This window comes from Varanus komodoensis, unplaced genomic scaffold (genome assembly GCF_004798865.1).
Source record: "Varanus komodoensis strain SLA01 unplaced genomic scaffold, ASM479886v1 scaffold116, whole genome shotgun sequence".
In the NCBI taxonomy this organism is placed as follows: Eukaryota; Metazoa; Chordata; class Lepidosauria; order Squamata; family Varanidae; genus Varanus; species Varanus komodoensis.
In genome coordinates this window covers 93,019-108,886 of record NW_025335333.1, presented here as the reverse complement: position 1 = coordinate 108,886, position 15,868 = coordinate 93,019, and the positions used below count along the sequence as shown (strand labels likewise).

Below are 15,868 nucleotides of genomic sequence, written 5' to 3'. Positions count from 1 at the left end.
CCTGCCTTCAGGAAAGGAAAAAAGGAAGATGCTGGGAACTGTAGACCAGTCAGTTTGACATCAATCCCTGGAAAAATTCTGGAGCAGCTTATAAAGCAGTCTGTCTGCAAAGTCCTTGAAAACAATGCAATGATTACTAGAAGCCAACATGGCTTTCTCAAGAACAAATCCTGCCAGACTAATCTGAATTCATTTTTTGATTTGGTAACCTCCCTGTTGGGACTATGAGAATGCTGTGGACACAATATATCTTGAATTCAGCAAAGCTTTTGACAGTGTCCCATAATATCCTGATTAGCAAACTAGCGAAAAGTGGTCTGGATAGAAGAACAATCAGGAGGATCCACAGCTGGCTATAGAATCCGACTCACAGCATGCTCATCAGTGGCGGCTTAACAAGTGGGGTCCTGCAGGGCGCAGTCCTGGGCCCAGTGCTATTCAACATTGTTATTAACAATTTGGACGAGGAAGTGCAGGCAGCTGGATTAGCACAGCTGCAGGCATTTCCCCTGGGCAAACGAGCCAAGGGCAGGGATGACTGCTCAGCACCCGGCTGCCTGGGGTGGTCCCTGCCCGCAGCCGCCACCTCTGAATTACACCCTCTCTCCCTGCATCTGCCTTTTAACATGTGCTGCTTCAGAAAAGGAATCACGCCGGGGCAACACTTCTGACATGCTGAGGGAGTCAATGGCTGCAAACATCGTCTGCCCCATGACCTGCTCCAGCTGAAGCGGCAGACAACAGAAGGCAACACAGCAACTTAGAAGGGGCATTTCTGGTTTGTACTGGGAAGTTGTCTGCCCATTTGCAAAACAACGACCACACTCATGGAGACCGATGGGAGGGGGCGGTATTTTGTGAAACCAGGTTTGGCCAGCTGCTCGATGAACCTCTTGGAGAGATTCGGGGAACATTTTTAGATGGAATGGGATGAGCGCCTAAGGAACCTAAGGAAAAATGGAAATAGAGCACAGAACCAGGGCACAGGAGAACATAACTAGAATGCTCAGTTCTCATCACCTGAGCTATAACATGTGCCTGCAAAATGACCAAAACAGCAGGGTGTATAGAAAGAATGTATTGCAGAAAATTATCTGAAGACAAAGATGGTATGGAGACCTTGTTGTAGTCAGGAAACGTTTAGATGCGAGGGATTGTTTTTACTTATTTTATCAGCCATAAGGACTAGGAACTTAGGTTTTCTAAGCTAAGATACTTCACCTCTGACTCTTGAGCTTCATATGAGGTTCAGTACCAGCTGCACGAATTAGCTTCAGATGTTACAATATACGTGCAGTTTTCCTAGAGAAAGAATCATCTTCAAGTAGGAGATGGGCAGCCATTTAAGTTTTATGATGGGGCTTCAGGTAGGTGTACTGAATTATTAATGCCTGTGCTATGGCAGTTTTTGTGGAGACAGCAAATATGGTCAGGCATTAAAAATGCAAGCCCTGGATTCCAGCAATCCCGACACGGTGGAGCCGCCGATGTCTGCTCCCACAGCACAAGGACTCCTTTCCATTTTGCTATCCCCTTGCTTCCTCCCAACACCATGTCCTTAGAAGCCATGCAGCATCTGTCCAGAAACTCCTGTACCCTCAAAAGGCGCATGACTGCCTATATGCCCACACCCTCTAGGACAGCTTTATCATGGAACGTGGACTGGAGGAGGACTTGGACAGCTCTCCTCAAAGCGAAAGACAGTTGAGAAGGCCTGGAGAGGGGGACTGTCTGCACGGATGACAGATGGGCTTCAAGGCAAGCCGCACCGCACAGGTCCTTCCTGTTTGTGGGACAGGGAACTGAGAGCACCAGAAGAACAGGGCTAAAATCTCGGCTCAGCCCTATGAGTGAGTGGTGCTTCTGGGCAAGTCAGTTGGCTATTTCTCGGCCAGATCTACCCTGCAAAGTGGCTGCAGTCTTCAAAGAGGGGCAATGCCACAAACCTCATCCTGAGCTATGAAGAGGAAAGGGGGACCAGAGGGAAGAGAAGATGCAGAAGAATAAGGTAGTGGGTTTCACCCTGAAAAGACGGGGAGGAGTCCTGTGCTAACTGCCAGAGGAAAGAAATTGAAGCAGGGAAGCAACCAGTCCGAGCAGTGCTGAATTCACCTGCTGCAAAACGAGGTGTCCTGGCATCATTTTGATGGTTGGAATGTGTTTAGAAGGCACAGAAATGATGAGCAGTGCGGAAAAAGCTACTCAAGGAGGGCTTTTTCAAAATCGCACTCTTTTCAGTGGAAATTTCACGCTCAATTAGGGTTAGCGGTGTGCACCAGGGTAGGGTTAGGGTTAGCAAAACAAGGTGTCCTGGCATGATTTTGGGGGTCAGAACGTGTTTAGAAGGGGCAGAAATGATGAGCAGTGCAAGGCATGGAGCGGGGTGGCACCCGGAAGGCAAATTGGGCTCCCGCGAGCGAGCACAGGCCTTTGGCTTCCCACATGGAAAACACAAGGCACCCCCTGACAATAATGCCTCAGAGAAGTCCAGCAGCGATAGAGGCATGGCATTGGCATGAAAGGAGAAGCGTTCACAAAAAATAATTAAAGGGACCAAGTTACAACCTTTCCCAGTCAGAGAGATGCTCCAACAGGAACCAAAACCTTGATCAGGCTAACTGAATCTTAGTTGCCCTATGATGTGGGGGCAGGCGTGGCTATAAGCAGAGATGGGGAGCTCCTGTAGGGACCAGTACCCCAGTACCATCCTCCCTAAGCCACTTTGGTGGGAAAGGCAGTGGGAGATTTTTGTTTTCTTCCAGTGCCAAGCTAGAAGACAAGTTGTTCTCAGGACAGAACTAATATGGCCTGTCATCTCACAGTGAAAGTCATGTAGCACTGACAGGAATATTCTGCAGGTTTAATAACCTTGCCTGCCTGTGCGTTACGTTTTATCATACTTGGTATTAGCTGCCTTGAATATCAATAGAGAGGTTTAAATATAAAAATTATTTCCATTCACAAACGTGATTGCAAGAAAGTACTGTGAATAGTGCTGGGCTAGGTAGGGTAGGTTTTGCTTCAGGATCAGCAACTGCCTTCTTCCTCCAGACCTTCAAAGAGGCAGCTCCAACAAGTTCGGAGGAAAAGCATGCCACACCTGTGGAAGGGAGACATTTGGCAAGGCCAGAACCCCCTCTTTCCTCCACACAGGACAACCAGGGGCTCTGCCAGCTTAGCCAAGGCCTTACATGCATCAGTTGGGCACCCAAGGCCACCAGCTGGAATCCCCTTGAATCAAAAGGGGCCCTTGATGTTAGATGATCTAGAAACCTTTCACTTAACAAGTTATCATGATCTGCCTGGGGAGGCCATACCAAACCACCACACTCACACATCCATTCCCCAGTGTAAAAGACAGTTCAAGTTGAAAGCCAATGATGGGGAAGGGCCTTTCCTACGAGACTACCCCCAGCTGCCTGAGGAAGATCCTCAGTGTGCCCCACAACGTAATCGGCAGCAAGGCAGTTGTTCCTGAGTGGTATTTTGTGGGCAGGAAGAAACAGATAAACAGGGTGAGTAGGATGGAGAGCTCCCCCACCCTACCAAACCCTTAAGAAATCAGCAGTGGTAGGAAGAACTTGATGTTGCATTTCTTTGTTGGAGGAGAACATGCAGTCAGAGACCATGGATAGGCTGAGTGGGGCGTCAGGAACAAAGGAAAGTTCTCCAGAAGGCACTGAGCTGATTTACCTCCTGAGAGGCTTTCCCCCAGAAGGTAGCCAGGTGCCATAAGATGTCAACAAGCGGCTGGGGTGTGCCAGGCTTTGCCCTTCCTCAGGCAGCAAAATATCTGTGCTTGGCCTGCTCTTTCTTGACTGAGGACAGCAAGAGTGCAGGGACAGGCAAAAGGTCCTCACTGCATGTTTTGGACTTCTAGCCCCCAAGAGCCCCTGTAAGCATGGGGTCAAAGGTCAGGAATGCCGGGAGCTCAAAGTCTGAGGAAGCTGACATCCTGTCCTATATGACACGGGCTACAGCCAGTGCAGGGCGTAGAGAGCCATCAAGATGGGCACTGAAGTAAGATGAGCCGTTCTCGAGAGAAATGGGCTATGCCCGGGCAGAGGAGAGACGCGCCTATTGTTCCTCGCTAGTGCTAAAGAACAAAAATGGGAAATGCTTTGTCACACTCCAAGGAACAGGCAATGCTCCAGAGCTTCTGCTGCCCTGGAGGGCACTATCAGGTTGAACTGGCAGCACCCCATTAAGAGCCCCTCCACCTCATGCCCCAGCATCATGCCCCACAGGCCCTCTCGGAGGCAGCAGGCTAAAAGCAGAGGAGGGCTTTGTGACATTAAAACCATGGCCAGAAGAAGTCCTGCAGTGCAAATGGCTTCATTCCCCTGCTGCCAGGAAAAATAAAGAAAGGATCCTACTTCTGCAGAGGCAAGTAATCAAAATTGAGCTGAAGCACTGTGGAAGAGAGACCACCGGGCAAGAATCAAAAACCACAGAAAACCCAATTCCTGAAGTGCCTGGCTCTACCTGACCTTGGAAGCTAAGCAGGGTTGGGCCTGCTTGAAAGCTGGATGGGAGTCTTGAATGCTGTGAGCCGCTCAGAAAGCTTTGGTTATGGGTGGTATAGGAATGTAATGAACAACAACAACAAGCCTAACAGCCCCTCCTGCACACAAAAAGGAGAAGAGAAAGGGATGTCGTCCAGCAGACGATGAGGCATGCAATCAAACTGGCCAAGAAGCGCCTGTCTCCCAGCGTCTCGCTGAAGTTAGAGTAAGAGATGCCCAGTGTACGGGCAACGTGCCCACGCAGCTCTGGGGATGACTTGGCCCCATCTCCATGATGTTTAGGGGATGCTGCCTGTTCCAAGGCTGCACACTTAAGGGAGCGGCTACTGCCATAGGCTTGCCACAACATTTTTACCTCCTCATGGGCCAGCCAGCAGGCAGGCTTCTTCTGGTGGCTTGCAAAGGCTTCCAACATGAATGAGCCAGAGCAAAACGTCACCTCTACTGCCTGCAGAAGCCACTGCAGAAGCTACCTCCTCAAAAGACATAAGCAAATGCATCCAAGCCACAAAACAAAGATCCAGACTCAGAACAGGAAAGGTGAGTTACGCCCACTGTTTCCCTCTCCTGCCTCTAAGAGGATGTGCACAGCATCTTTGTCCAGAGAGCCGCTCTAGGAGCAGCGGGGAAGCTCCTCACATTCAAGCTTGACAGACACCGAACCCTTAAAGGCACACTGAAACAACAAACACATTCAGCAACACTGAAACTGCAACGACTCCCTTTGTGAGCAGAAAGTTGTTCTGGCTGCTTTACACTGCAGAGTACCCATGCCAAGACACCCAAAGTTGCCAGCCCACACTCAGGGACATCCTACTGGGTTAGACCAAGTTGGGTGCTCTTTGGCTCTGCCACTTCTTGCCCCACACAACAACCGATACTCAGAGAAATGGAGTAGCATTGTTTGACAGTCACAGGCAGAGCAATGCTCCTTCACACACACCATGTTCTGCTTTTATGGCATGTTACTGCCTCCTAAAAGCACCTTTTTTTGCTTCAACTTTGTTTTGTTTTGTTTTTACTCACCAAGGACAATTAAGAAGTGACATTTTCCAAGGCCAAAATTGCACAGTGCAACAGATGACTTCCTTTCAAGATAATCTCCTTCCACCACAAAAGCAAACAAAAAACCCTCTTGAATTGTGTGGGAACGAATTTCTCTAGATTCTGCTAATTTTCACAAGAGCATCTGTGTCTGAAATGGCTTAGGATGCAGTTGATCCCGGGATCGTGCAAAGCCAGAAGTGATCCTTTGATCATCCAGTTCATTTCTTCCCTTCAGCACGACAACTGCTTCTTTCAATTTGTTTAAAGTGAGGGGTTTTACATTCACAGAGAAGGCCAGTAATCCCAGAACAGCTGAATAGCTTCCTATTCAGGAAAAGTCAACCCCTGAACAACAGCTTTTGAGGCAGGAAGAGAAGGACCACAGCAGAGGAACCTTCTCTGTGTTATGGACTTCCTGGAGTCCTTTTGCAAGCAGGATGCTGGACCACTTAGACCCTGGCCCAGCATGGCCCCTCTGACTGCACAGCAAGCATCTGGGTTTTCAGCAGCTCACATACAGAGTCCTTTGTGGGCAAGGGTGGAATCGGTGTTGCATCTCAATCTGACAATGCCAGGCCACTTTGGGATTGCCAGTCCAAAATGAGCAACTTCTGCTTTTAAGCTATGGGAGAGTTAGTTGTTCTTTTGCCTAAAAAAACACACTGAGAAGCTTCTTCAAGCAAAGCACTCAAAGCAAAAAAGGCTCTACATAAATCAAACACCAGCCCAGAAATGCCATTCCTGAAAAGGCGCAGCATTGCATCTGGCCAGAGAGCCTCCACCAGAACGCAGGAAGCCGGACACAGCCACAAGAGGTGCATCAGGCAGGGGCATTTCTGCCACATCAGATTAGTGCACAGATACGCACAGGAAACAAAGCAAAAGCTCTTCATGCCAATGTTAGCCAGCCAGCCAGCCAGCCAGCCGATTTGACAGGGGCGCTGGCAGCAGAGCAGAATGTGTATCATCTTGCTGAGGGAGGCTCGGGCCAGTGGATCAAGAGCTGCACTCTTAGGAGGCACCAGGGCAGGATGCAAACAAGCCAAGAAAAAGGGGACTGCCTATGGGGATGGGGGGATCCCCCCCCACTCTTTACATAGAGAAACTGAAGTATTTTCTCTGGAGTCCAGTCCCCATCTCCCTTCCCTCAGGGTAAAGCTCCCAGGGCAGTGCCGGGGCATTTATCCAAGCCAGGCAGGGCACAGTCCTTCCCCTATCTCGCGGGCAGCTCCTGAAAAGCCCCTCAATGCCCCAGAAGCAAGTCGGGATGCCCTCCCCCTCCAAGGCGGGCAGAGCTCTCCTTGCAATGACAGAGCAAAGGAAGAATCCCGTCCTTTCCCGATCCCCCCACGCCCCCCCGCGGGGCTCAGCCGGTCTGGTTCCTGCCAAGACACTCACTTCTCTCTGCGGAGCAGAAACGCCGCCTCAAGATAGTCGGGCTCCCCTCTTGGGCCGGCCCAGCGCTCCTAAGGCGAGCCCCCTGGCACAGCTCACTCCCAACACCAGGCGCCCCTTCCCCAAATCAGCCCTGCCCAGCCCTCCTGCCATCCCTCCCACGTTGTCCAGAAAACGTGCCGACCCTCGGAGAGGGCAGGAGCCCCCTAGCATTTAGGCAAAGCTGCTTCCGCAAAACAACAGCCACTCCCCTCCCGCTCCGGGCAAAGGGCAGGCGAGGCAAATTTGGGGAGAACAACACGAGCCGAGCTGACCCGCCCTCTTCTCCCACCCGCCCGGGGGCCCTTCCCTGGGGGACCCTCCTCCCCTCCCCGCCGGGCCTGCGGGTAACGGCACCGGGGCCACCGCCACGAGATGAGCCGATTGCGCTCCCCCGTTCTCGGCGCGCAGGTAGGCTTGCGACGACGGCCAGCGGAGCGAGCGGCTGCGGCGCCGAGGCCGGGCGGCGGAGCCTCCGGTGCGGGCGCGCAGGTGGGCTCAGCCCTCGCTTCGCGCTCCTTGCCCGGGAGCCACCCTGCCCTGCCTGCCCTGCCCTGCCCTGCCCGCCGCGAGAAGGGGCGCCTCCTCCCCGCGCCTCACCTGGGCTCCCCCCGCTGCCGCCGCCGCCTCCTCTGCCGGCCCCTCCTCAGAGCTGCTTCTGGACCCCGGGCAGGCGCCCAGAGGAGCCCGAGCCGCCTGTGCGCGGACCCTGAGCCCTCCCGGCCACCGTCGCCGCAGCCATCTTGCCGTCGGTGCCGTCCCAGCCGGGGAGGAGCGAAGGGGGGGCGCGAGGGGAGAAAGGAGAGTCGCGAGCGCGTAGGCGTGTGACTGCAGCGAGAAGCCGGCTGGGAGGAGGGGGGCAGAGGCGGGAGCACGCGGGCGAACGTCATGGCCCCGGCGCGCCCGCCATGCTGGTGAGGGCACCCGGGCGGCCTGCGCGAGCCGCATACCATCTGTAGAAGGGATTATGACGCCATCTTAAGGCGCGGGAAAGGCCGGTTTGTCCTGCTCGTCTTAAGGCGCGGGAAAGGCCGGTTTGTCCTGCTCACAGCTTCGCGGAGCCGCCAGCTGTGGCTACAAACTGCAGGAAAGCGCCGGAGGTTCAGGCCCAGTGTTCCGTCTCCAAGAACGGATGCTAGTCGGGGAAGGCGCCATTGCGGTTTCTTTATTCTTCAGTTTCCCGTCCGGCAATGGGAATAATCTGTAAATAGCTTTTTGACAAAATATCCGGAGTATTTCCTCTCTCTCGCCTAAGCCTTTCAAGTGTTTGCCTCCACTTCTTGCTCAATTGCTCAATTATCCGGCACCAGCAATATTTTGTACCACGTTTTTTCTGCAAAAGAGAACATGGAAGCGCGCTTGCGCTAAAGCCTAGGGCTAGGAACGAAAGCGGAGAATGCGCATGTGTGTACACCATACCGGGGGAAGAGAATTGACAGTACGCATGCGCTTTGCCCTTACCAAGGCGAAGAACGCGCGTGCGGCTCAGCGGGCCGCTCATTCCGCCTGGGAAACATTTGCGGCGCGCGAGCATGCGCAGCCGGAAGCCTTGACTTTGGGCGATGGAGCTGGAGGCAGCAGGAACGCGCATCAACTGAGAGAAGCCCGGGAAGGCGCTCAAGCTCGGCTGCGCATGCGCGCCTTGAAGCGAGCCGAAGGAAGCTGGTCCAGGCACAGTCGCCGCCAGCAGCGTTGGGAGCACCGCGCGCATGCGCGGTGAGCGGGCTGGCCGCGGAGGGGCATTACAATGGAAGAGGAGGAGGTCGCCGAGAGCTGGGAGGAGGCGGCCGACAGCGGGGTAAGCCTGGGGACGCGCAGGGGCGGCCGAGTCGCCGGGGGCGCGGCGGGGCGGCCACACCGGGCCCCTCGTAGCCGGCGGTGGGAGGCAGCAGGCTTCGCGGGGGCTGGAAGGCCTCTTAAAGGGGCCGCCGACCCATTTCCGACCCCCCGACCACGTGTTCCTTCCGCGGGCCCGATCCATGAGGTACGGAATGTCCCTCGGGCCGCGGGACACGGCACTGCGCCCGGGCTTCTGCGAGGGCTCCTCCGTCGCTGCCCTGGTCGGATGCCCTGAGCAAGCCGCCCCGCCTGCTAGACAAGGCCTCGCGCTGGGTACGAGCAAACGCCCCTGCTCCCCCGACGTCTAGCATTCTTCAAATAGGTCGGACTACAACTCCCAGCATGCCCAGCGAGCAGAACCTTGCCCTGCTTTTGGCCCCGGAGAGTGGGAGTTATGCGGGAGGGAAGGGCCTTTTCTGTTCTTTGCCTGGTTGAGGATGATGGGAGTTGTAACTTAGCGACGGCCCTCTTCCGGGTCAGATTTCCCCCACAGTCGGGTGACCTCCAAGTGGCTTGGACTACAAGTTCCGTCAGCCCCAGCTGGCATCGCTACTTGCCTGGAATTTTGGGCGTTGCTACCTCCAGTTATGTACCCCTTTCTGGAGGCTTTTGGGACGAGTGGGGGGAGCAGGGTAGAAATCCTGGAGAGCAGCTCTGCTGGCCTTTCTCATCCTCACTGCTGAGCAGAGACTGGCAGTCCTGAAGATGCCAGCTACCCGTTCCCATCATCCCTGGTCCTTCCGGCTGGGGGAATTGGGTGCAGCAAGGTCCAGCACTCTGTGGCTTGGCAGAGACCGGCTGAGGGAGAAGGAAGCAGCTATGGAAGCCTGAGTGGCAGAGGCTGCATGCGAGGATGGGGAACTCTGGTGGCTGAGGAGGCGTTGTGGGTCCCCATTCCAGGGCTGCTTCTTTGCATCATGAACCCAGTCGCCTCGCAGGACCCAAGGCGGGAGTTGGCCAGTGGTGTGCTGGTGGGCAGTACTCTGCTGTGGGTGGTCCTAGAACATGCCCCAAGCTGGCCACAGATGCCGAGACCCCTTTCACGGCGGGTCCAGTGCAGCGTCCAGTGCTCTTGGGCAATTCGCTGGGCCTGAGAGCAGCCACCGGGCCTGCCCACATGCCCCAGCACCTGCTGCTGGGCCTGGCAGTTCCTCTGGTCCCGAAAGGGAAGCAGCAGGCGTGAGGCCACTCTGGAGTGCTGCAGGGGGCCTTTTCTGGCCGCAGAAGCAGGACAGCCCCACCTGAGGCTTCCCGCGTAAGCAGCAACAATGGGCAACTCTTGTCATCCAGACCTTGGGAGTGGAGTGACAGAGAGGCGGACCAGTGACGGACTGGACCGTGCGTCAGGACCCCCAGTCCTGGCTCTGGATTCAGGGCTGCCCACACACGGTCTGCTCATCAGCTCGGAGCGAGAGGCGAGGGAAGTCGTCGTGCCCCCCGCCATGGCAGAGGCTGCTCTGCTTCTGGGGGTCTCACCGTGCCTCGCTCTCCGAGCTGCTGCAGGGGTGTGCTTGCCTCCCATAGACCTCCCAAGGGGGCTGGGGAGTCTGGCCACAGCTCTTCCCTGCTTCGTTTTCAAGGAGAAACAACCTCAGCTCGGCTTCCAGGCAGGGTGATAGGAGGCGTTAATGCTGCCTGGAGCTCCCCAGCTCCCCGCCCCCACTATATTTGCTGTATTTCCCCTTGGCCTGCTGGACTCGCCCATGCTTTTACAGGGCTAGGTGGTGCTTTGGGGGCTGCTGGTGTGCCTTCCAAGGCGGGGAGTTGTATTTTGCCTGTCCAAGCTGTAGGAAGCCACTGGATCAGCTCACACAATTGACCAGCCCAGCATGGCCCACTTAAACCATGGGGTGCTGGTGGCCATCGTGCATTTTCAAGGCACTGCTGCATCTGAATGGAGGGCCTGAGCTTCAGCCCCCTTCTTGGAACCCAGCAACAGACCACTAAGTATACAAAGGCTGCCAATGCTTTCTGGCACAGAGCAGACCTCCAGCTTGCCGTGCTTCCCCATGTATCTGGTGGAGAGCAGTTGAGGAGAGAGAGCAGACTGCTTCCCCCATGGCTGCAGTATTTCCTGTGTGGTCTGCGGAGCTCCCAGGAAGTGACGTTTCCTCTCCACCTCCCAAGGGGTCCTCGTGCCGTGCTCTTTCGCCCCCTGCAAGGGCTTTCCTGCACTGCTGCAGGCATGAGGCTCTGAGGGAAGACCCACCAGGTGGCTGGTTCATCGGGCAGGGTGGGCTGCAGCAGCTTCTTGACTTGCCCGGGTTTCTGACTGCCTCGCACCTTCACCCCCCCCCTGCCCCCGGCAGAGGCAGCCTGGCAGCATGTGCCCGCTCAGCCCCAGACTCAGTGCCCGGTGGCCGTGCTGCTTCGGGGGCTTCAGAGAGAGCTTGGGCTTGGTTGGCCGTGGGGCCTGGAGCATGGAGTCGAGTGTCCTTGGGGAGGGAGCGGCCAAAGGCCTGATGCCTGGCTGGGTTCCTGTTCCGCTGCAGCTGCTTCTGTTGCAATAGGAGAAGTGCTCCGGTAACGGTTCCTGCGCGGAGACTTCTCCGCCTGCCCTTGCAGTCCAAAGTCTGGAGGCAGAGTTAATCGTTGAGCCGGGAGAGCTCACTGGGCTGCCCGCTGCCCCAGAGGTGCGCTGCTTCCTCGGGGGGCGCATGTGCAAGTCCGCAGTGGCGGAGCGGGAGCACGGAGCACGTGGCGGGAGGGCTGCGGTGTGCAGGGCTCACCCGGCTTGTTCCCAGTGCCGGGGATGCCCTGTCCGGAAGGCCAGCCCCTCCTGCAGGCGGCAGCATCTGCAGAAAGACTCGCCAGCGGCCCTGATGTCAGGGAGCGCCTCGAGCTGGGCTCGGCTAGGCTGCCTGGGGCTGGGGCAGGGGCTGGGCTCGGCTCCCTTGCCACGATGGGCTGCCTGGGGCTCTCCGCCCGGGTCTCGCTCCTCCATGCGTCCTGGCTGGGGTTTGCTCTGGCCAGCTCTCATCTGTGGAAGGTGGGAAAGCAGTTCTGACCGGAACCAAAAGGCATTTTGTTGCTTTTCAGGAAATTGATAGGCGGCTGGAAAAGAAACTGAAAATCTCCCAGAAGGAAAGGTAAGCGTGCTTTACCCCTGGCAGCCCCTCCTGGCTTGACTTTCCCCAGCAGGAGCCAGGCGCAGTTGAGCGGCCGGGTGGCCACGCGGGCTGCTGCCAGTCCGCGCTGCCCACCTGTCGCCTCTGCTGGGGTGGGCCTACTGGTGCGCTAAGACCGGAGGAGGTTCCTGGCGAGCCACGGGGTGGGGCTGTCCCCCCCGGTCTGTGGGAAAGCAGCACAGCGCACCAGCCAGCCTGGCCGTCACACAGAGAGAGGAATGGTCAGCCCAGGATGGTGACGAAACACGAGGGGAGGCGTGCGCGCCAAAGAAGAGTCAGCGAGAGGGGGGACCTGGTGTCTCTGGTAGGTTCGGAAGGCCTTCTATGGTCGTCCATGATGTTTTGTTTTCCCTCATCAGGGGCCGCTAATCTTCTCTTAGGTGAAGATTTTTTAAAAATCCGTCTATTTCTTTTGCCTAAAAGTTCTTCGGTCTGGGAGAAGGATGCCAGCGGACACGAAGAGCACCCGCCTTGACCCAGCTGCCACCCTGCTGGTGCCAAGGGCCTTGCAGCCGGGCTCAGGCCTCCTGGCGGCTGCACCCCATCCCTTGTGGGGCTCGCTCCCGGCGCCACAGGGGCCTGAGTGCCCTGGCAGTTGTGGGGCCCGGCATGCCCTGCAGCAAGGAGCAGGGAGCCATCTTCTCCTCTCCCCTCCCCCGACAGCAGGAAATCCAAGTCCCCCCCCAAAGTGCCGATCGTGATTCAGGACGACAGCCTTCCCTCAGGGCCCCCTCCGCAGATCCGGATCTTAAAGCGGCCTACGAGCAACGGGGTGCTCAGCAACCCCAACGCAGCCAGCCGGCCGGCCTTCCCCGTGAAGTCGCTGGCCCAGCGGGAGGCGGAGTACGCGGAGGCCAGGAAGCGCATCCTGGGCAGCGCCAGCCCAGAGGAGGAGCCCGACAAGCCCATCCTCGACAGGTGAGAGCCCGGAGCCCCTCGCGTGCTGCACTCGGCAGCAGCTCAGACCAAGGCAGCCCTGCCGGGGCTCCTAAGCCGCGTCTGTGGACCCTCCGAGGCTGCCGTCTTCTGGGCTTCACGAGCCCCTGCTTGCGGGCCTCGACCGGCCCTCCAGGGGTTCGGGGCAGCGCTCTCCTCAGTCCTCCCGGGAGAGGTCCCTGCCCGCTCGAGGCCCCCTGCGTGCCCAGAGTGGCTCCACACTCGGCTGCAGCCCTCCTGCTCATGGGGCTGGGCGGGGGCACTGGCCGAGTCCCCGTGGCAGGGCCCGCCTTTCTCTGGGAGCCCACGCAGGGCCCAGCTGTCGCAGAAGCTCGGGGGGACGCTTGCTCCTCCGACCTCCCCAGCCAGCAGGAGCAGCCCGTGACGCCTCTCTCTCCCCGCCCACAGGCCCACGAGGATCTCCCAGCCGGAGGAGGCCCGCCCACCCAGCAATGTGATCCGGCAGCCGCTCGGCCCGGATGGCTCGCAGGGCTTCAGGCAGCGCAGATAGGCCTGGCAGTTGGCGCGGACCGGCGGACCCACGCGGGGGGCAGGCCGGGGCGACACGCACTGTGATCCTCTCTGCTCCGCCGCCTCCCGTCCTCGCGGGCCCCATGCACTGTGACGGCCCCCGCTCTTCCCCCTGGGGTGGGCCTGCCGAGGGGGGCCGCCCGGAGCCGCCGTGAAGGGAGGGGAGCCGGGCAGGCGCCTCCCCAGGGAGCCGGCACCAAGCCTGCCTGCCCGGATCCAGCACCAGCAGCAATAATCGCTTCCCCTGTGGGCTCCCCGGGCTCGGAAGCACCAGGCGGGCCCCCCAGACGCGCGCGCGCGCGCTTGTCCGTGCGGCTTCGGGAGCTGGGGGGTGGGGGCTGTGCACTCGTTTGCCTGTTTGCGTTTGGGGAGAGTCGGACGGCGCCGCAGCCACGTGCATGGGAAGGAGGTGGGAGGGGGGCGACTTTAACGTGTTTCTCTGCGAAGTGGTAGTGGGTAGTTTGGGGGGAGCCGAGGATGGCTTTGAATGAGATCGTGCGGACGGGGCCACTGAGGCCGCGCCTCCTGCTTGCTGCTGCTTCCACGCTGGTGGGGTGGCAGAGGGGCCCCCCAGGCCTGCTCCCCCTCCAGGCTTTTGCCTTGCCTTGAAGGCGCGAGCTGGTCCCTGTCCCGCCACTTCTGCCTCCGAGTCTAGGGCTTCGGGCAGTTCTCAGGTGTGGGGGGAGAGGGCTGCCGTGCGATGGGAGGGGAGGCGGCCAGCGCCACCCTGGCTTGCCCGCGCTGCCTCTCGCCGGCCGCGAGGCCTGTGCCCCGAGGGCAGCTTTGCCTGCGCCACGCCGGGTCTGGGGTGGCACCAGAGGCCCAGCAGTGCTTGTGCTGGCCCAGCGGACAGTGAGTGGCAGCCAGGCTCTTGCCTTGCGCGCCGCGTGTGCGACGGCTTCTACTTCCGGCAAATGGGCCACCAGCAGGCAAAGGCGTGGGCTGCAAGCTGCGTCCAGGCAGGCGGTTGAGCGAGGGAGCCCGGTTCCCCCTCACAGTTCGCAGTCAGTCTGGGAAATGCGAGTCTCTGCGGGCCCTCAGTGGAGCAGCTGCCAGCCTGTGCTCTGCCTGCCTGCTCCAGACAGAAGCGGCCAGAGCGTCCCCCAGCCATGAGAAGAAGGAGCAGCAGCCGGGCCCTTCCCAGGCAGTGGGGCAGAATCCGCCCGAGGCGGAGGGCCCTCGCATGCTGAAGAGGCCCGCTGTGCCAGCTCTGCTCCTGGGGGTGAAGCCAGCCGGGCCGCCCGCCCTCTCTTGCAGCCATATTTGTGGGGAAGGGGCTGTGCCCGCCCTCCCCAGTGACTGGGCTAGCTTGCTTCACTGTGTTCCCAGAGCCTGCCTTCTTGTCCTGCTGTCTGGCCTGGAGGGTGCAGGAGGGGTGCCGCAGGACACTGCGCCGAGGGCCGGGGCACCGCAGCGCCTCCTCTTGCGCGGAAGTGGAACCTTTGCCTACCGGCCAGGAGGGGAGTCTCTTTGTACATCAACCTAAGATGTGTGCAAACTATTGCAAAATAACTGGTCGAAAGAGTAATAATAATAAAACTACCTGCGTACAAAAAGCAAATCGTGATGGACCCTGACTGTGTGCGTTTGCTCCCTCGTCTACCCTTGTCTCTCTCCTCTCTGCTTCTCGGAGTGAAGCCCTCTTGGGTTGCAGACGGCTTTGCCTCACAGCTCTTCCCTCCCTCTCTCCAACGCACGATGGCCGGATCTCTTCCACCAACTCTGTGCCCTCCAGTCGGCTACGTGGGCTGTGTAATTGCCGGTCCTTTGAGGAGCGGGCCTCTTCATCCGCGGGGCTGCGTTTGCAACACGCCTCTGGCTTGTTCAGGAGGTGGCGGGCAGTCGGAGGCCTTGGGTCCTCCGTGGGAAGGGAGTTGGGTGGGGAGAGTGAGCAATAACGACAAGTCACCGCCTGCCTTTCTTTAATTTTGCTTTAGATTGGGTGGCCGGAAACGCCTCCTGCCACCGATCAGACTAGGAGCATCTCTCCCCTGCTCAGAACCCTACATGCCGCTTCACACGAGCTAATCGTCACTCCCGGCTTGTTGCTCCGGGGGAAAAGCTAAGCCTGCCCCCACTCAGCTTCCGGGGGACCGTTTAGGGGGTTGCCGTGGTGCCTCCCGCCTTTGCTTGCCTAACCACCAGGGGCACGCGGCCGGCTGCGGGCAGGAGGCGATGGAGCCCCTGCCACGGTCTGCCAGTGAGGGGCCTCTGCCAAGCAGCGGGCTCCTCCTCGTGTGCCGAAGTCCGCGCGGAGAGAAGCGAGAGGCTTCCAAGTCTACTGAGGTACCTCCCTGTGTATGCAGGTGCGGTTGGGGACGCATTTCGGCAAGGCAAGCCTTGAGGCTTCCCCAGCCCACAAACAACTGACATAATGCAGATAAACATTTTATACATTGTATTTTGAATAAATATGTTAACTTTTAA

At 58.2% G+C, this 15,868-nt stretch overlaps 2 protein-coding genes across 6 annotated transcripts in view; one reads left to right on the top strand and one right to left on the bottom strand.

Moving 5' to 3' along the window:
* Positions 1–7,881, bottom strand: part of FBXO42 (F-box protein 42) — a 20,543-nt gene extending 12,662 nt beyond the window's left edge. The window contains exon 1 of one of the 2 annotated variants that reach the window (XM_044421201.1): positions 7,608–7,881. The gene's annotated coding sequence lies outside the window, so the exon portion shown is untranslated. The remainder of the gene's footprint in view (positions 1–7,607) is intronic. The other variant, XM_044421196.1, reaches the window with a different exon arrangement.
* Positions 7,275–15,868, top strand: SZRD1 (SUZ RNA binding domain containing 1). 4 transcript variants are annotated; one of them, XM_044421205.1, is made up of 4 exons: positions 7,275–7,418; positions 11,886–11,935; positions 12,638–12,892; positions 13,319–15,868. In XM_044421205.1, exons 1-4 carry the CDS (start codon positions 7,383–7,385, stop codon positions 13,419–13,421), a joined length of 444 nt encoding a protein of 147 aa, XP_044277140.1. In that variant the 5' UTR covers positions 7,275–7,382; the 3' UTR covers positions 13,422–15,868. The 4 variants fall into 4 exon arrangements, with proteins under 4 accessions (XP_044277140.1, XP_044277137.1, XP_044277139.1 ...); XM_044421202.1 differs by lacking the exon at positions 7,275–7,418 and adding an exon at positions 7,841–8,805; XM_044421204.1 differs by lacking the exon at positions 7,275–7,418 and adding an exon at positions 7,843–8,805 and having other exon boundaries at positions 12,641–12,892.

Coding starts and splice junctions, on each gene's coding strand:
- SZRD1 (XM_044421203.1), top strand. CDS start 12,207: ATGGTGACGAAACACGAGGGGAGGCGTGCGCGCCAAAGAAGAGTCAGC. Junction 12,279..12,397: donor GGGGGGACCTGGTGTCTCTG/GTAGGTTCGGAA, acceptor TTTGCCTAAAAG/TTCTTCGGTCTGGGAGAAGG. Junction 12,893..13,318: donor GACAAGCCCATCCTCGACAG/GTGAGAGCCCGG, acceptor CCCCGCCCACAG/GCCCACGAGGATCTCCCAGC.